Source organism: Spinacia oleracea, chromosome 3, assembly GCF_020520425.1.
Source record: "Spinacia oleracea cultivar Varoflay chromosome 3, BTI_SOV_V1, whole genome shotgun sequence".
NCBI classification, from domain to species: Eukaryota; Viridiplantae; Streptophyta; class Magnoliopsida; order Caryophyllales; family Amaranthaceae; genus Spinacia; species Spinacia oleracea.
In genome coordinates this window covers 154,404,402-154,407,908 of record NC_079489.1, presented here as the reverse complement: position 1 = coordinate 154,407,908, position 3,507 = coordinate 154,404,402, and the positions used below count along the sequence as shown (strand labels likewise).

The window sequence follows — 3,507 nt, the reverse complement described above, 5'->3', positions numbered from 1 at the left end:
ATCACCCTTTTATAAAATTGTCAAACTATTAACTCGATTGATCTATCACGCCTAATAAGATAATACCTTGGAAAATTGAATTATCATGCTAGGTACCTTAAATCAATCTAAATAAGATAATCACGATCGATTTAGTGTTATGTGTTGCATATTGCTAAAATCAATTCAGAATAGTTTAATAGTTTAACGCATGTCCCTTCAATTATTTATGTTGAGCTAGTAAGGATAACCTGCCTCTGGAGTATTATCAATGAGCACTCCTCTCGGTAGCTACAGTCCCCCGAACTCTCAATCTCTGCCCTGCGGGTGTACGTTGAGCGATCCCCACACCAGGGATCACAAGGGAACCTATGGCCGTCGTGGTCGAACATAATTGCACTCCCTTTATGTCACGATAACCGGGTTTTGTCAGTTTTTCTCATTGTCGTTAAAAACTGAATGGCGACTCCTATATTACTAGTCGATTAGGTGTAAACTCACAGGAAATCCAATTACACTTGATCTGACGACGTCACGCCCACGAGGGACGAGGTCACGCATTAGCCTCGTGCTTTTTCGACCCCCTCACAACGTTTATGCAAGGTACCCAATTTTTCCACAGTTTAATATGTCCATTAAGATAATGATATGTAATGTCCAAGGTATCTCGAATAAATTGGCTTCGCTGAGAGAGCTAATTAGAATTAATAAACCAACATTGTTAGCCCTTGTGCAAACCCATATCAGTGGGGATCAAGCACAAATAATTTGTGACCGAATTGGTTTTTCGGGTCAACTTCGGGTTGATGCTCAGGGATTTAGTGGCGGGATTTGGCTGTTCTATAGGGTGGAAGAAGTTACAGTTACTTTGTTTGACTCTCACACTCAGCACCTAACTGTGGAAATTCGTCGGGTGGGTGATGAGCCATGGCTCTTCTCGGCCATCTATGCTAGCCCAGAGAGTTCATTGCGACGTGAACTTTGGTCTGAACTGGAAAATATCAGGAACCGTTACTCTGGTCCATGGCTCTTGGCATGTGACTTTAATGAAACCAAGAGCATGGAGGAGAGGAATGGTAATGGGGGATCCGAGATGCAACAAAGATGTCGGGAATTTGCGAACTAGATTGGGAATAACGAGCTTATTGATCTCAATTACTCAGGCCCTGATCACACTTGGTTCCGTGGGAACTCGTCAGAAACTTTTAAGTCGGCTAGATTGGACAGAGGTTTATGTAATGATGCGTGGCGTATTAGGTTCGAAGAAGGGTCATTACGAAATATCCCTAAACTGAAGTCTGACCATTGTCCGATTTTGATTAGCACAACGGGATTTGCCCCTATCCCATCCACTGTGAGACCTTTCAGGTTTCAAGCAGCCTGGATGAACCACGCAAAGTTTGAAGAATTTGTTCATGTAAACTGGAAAAGTACGGAGCCACTGATTCCATTCCTAAAAGTGTTCGCAGACCAACTTAATGAGTGGAACAGGTTGGTGTTCCATAATATAGACTTGAGGGACTGTAGAATTCTTGCTAAGGGTAGACTTACTCACTTGATAAAGTTGGAGGTTGCTCTTAATAAAGAAATGGAGGATGTGCTAACCCAAGAAGAGGTGTTATGGTTTCAGAAATCAAGAGTGGATGCTATCAAAGATGGTGACCGTAATACCAGATACTTTCATTTGTCCACAATTATTAGAAGAAGACAGAATAAGGGAGAAGCACTAAAGGATAATACAGGAAGTTGGGTGTATGATGCTGAAAGTATTAAGGGCATGATTTTAGAGTATTGGAAAAGTATTTTCCAAGAAGAGCAACAGGCCTTTACTGGGGCTCGTTTGCTAACTGACTACTTCCCCTGAATTGAAGCTGATGATTGGAAACTATTAACTAGACCATTTGAAGATTGTGAAATTCAGCGTGGCCTTGTGGGTATGAAACCTTTCAAGGCTCCTGGCCCGGATGGGTTTCAACCACTCTTTTATCAATGGTGCTGGAAAGTGGTAGCTCCAAGCTTGATTAAGTTGGTAACTGATGTGCTAGAGGGTAGAACATTTCTTGATGGGCTTAATAATGCCTTCCTGGTTTTAATCCCAAAAGTTGAGGCTCCTCACTCCCCGAAGTAGTTCAGGCCCATCGGACTTTGTAATATTGTTTACAAGATTATTACTAAGGTTATTGTTAACCGAATCAAGCCTATCCTACCAAAACTCATTTCTCCGACACAATGTAGTTTTGTCCCGAAAAGACAAATAACGGACAACATCATTATTGTGCAGGAGATGCTACACACTATGAGAAGAAAACAAGGTGCCAAAGGCTTTATGGCGGTTAAGATTGATTTCGAAAAAGCTTATGACCGAATACGATGGAGCTTTATTAGAGAATCATTGTTGGAACTCAGACTCCCTCGGGCTATGATTGATGTTGTTATGAACTGTGTTACGTCTGCAAAACTCCAAATTTTGTGGAATGGGTCTCCAACTGACCAATTCTCACCTAGTCGGGGCATACGACAAGGTGACCCTCTCTCACCATATTTATATGTTATTTGTATGGAGAGGTTAGCACATTTAATTGAGAATGAAGTAAGGGTGGGAAGCTGGCTGCCTGTGCGTGCAAGTCGTAGTGGTCCTCAAATATCTAATCTGGCCTTTGCGGATGACTTGATTCTATTTTGTGAGGCTTCGGTAGAACAAGCTCAAGTTATGAAATGTTGCCTTGACAGATTTTGTAATGCTTCTGGAAGCAAAGTTAGCTATGACAAGTCTCGTGTCTTCTTTTCGAGTAACACTAAAGTGGACATCCGAGGAGCCATTTGTGGTGAGTTGGCCATGGAGGAGACCTTAGACTTTGGTTAGTACTTGGGGGTGCCAACTATTAATGGAAGAACAACAAGGAGTGACTATCAATACTTGATAGAACGTGTTAACTCAAAGTTAGCAGGATGGAAGGCAAAGACGTTGTCTCTAGCGGGAAGGACTACCTTGATTCAGTCATGTTTGTCTTCTATCCCATATTATACTATGCAATCAACCCAGCTGTCGAGAAGCGTGTGTGATGACATTGATCGTAAGGCAAGGAAGTTCCTATGGGGAGAGCGAGAGGAGCAACGGAAGGTTCATTTGGTTTCGTGGGAGCGCGTTACAAAGCCAAAATCTGATGGTGGGCTGTGAAGGAAATAATGCCCTTGGTCCAAGTATGCATTCTATGTTAAGTCTAATAAGTGCGGTTCAGTATTAATTAACAAGTTAATAATTCTGTGAGATCAAGTGAGCTGAATGCCTAGCTAGAGGCCGCTTCAGTTCAAGTGGAATTAATGATATTAATCCACAGCTTACTCTTGACTGAACCCGTAGGGTCACACAAATAGTACGTAAACGGATCAAGTATTTAATGGCATTAAATACTCCATCTATGGATATTCGGAATCGACGGATCTTGGTTTCAGTGGGAGCTGAGATCGTCACAGGCAAGAAATGAATGCTCCGGAAACGATGATATTGCCGGAAACGGAAATATGGAT

The 3,507-nt window shown here is 42.1% G+C and overlaps 1 protein-coding gene across 1 annotated transcript; it reads left to right on the top strand.

Annotated features, from left to right (window-relative positions):
• The first annotated feature begins 622 nt into the window (after nt 1–622).
• Nucleotides 623–2,107, top strand: LOC110778447 (uncharacterized). Its single transcript, XM_056839832.1, has 3 exons — nt 623–1,055; nt 1,143–1,745; nt 1,851–2,107. Exons 1-3 carry the CDS (start codon nt 623–625, stop codon nt 2,105–2,107), a joined length of 1,293 nt encoding a protein of 430 aa, XP_056695810.1.
• The last annotated feature ends 1,400 nt before the right edge of the window (nt 2,108–3,507 follow it).

Coding starts and splice junctions, on each gene's coding strand:
- LOC110778447 (XM_056839832.1), top strand. CDS start 623: ATGATATGTAATGTCCAAGGTATCTCGAATAAATTGGCTTCGCTGAGA. Junction 1,056..1,142: donor GAGCATGGAGGAGAGGAATG/GTAATGGGGGAT, acceptor TCAATTACTCAG/GCCCTGATCACACTTGGTTC. Junction 1,746..1,850: donor TTGGGTGTATGATGCTGAAA/GTATTAAGGGCA, acceptor CCTGAATTGAAG/CTGATGATTGGAAACTATTA.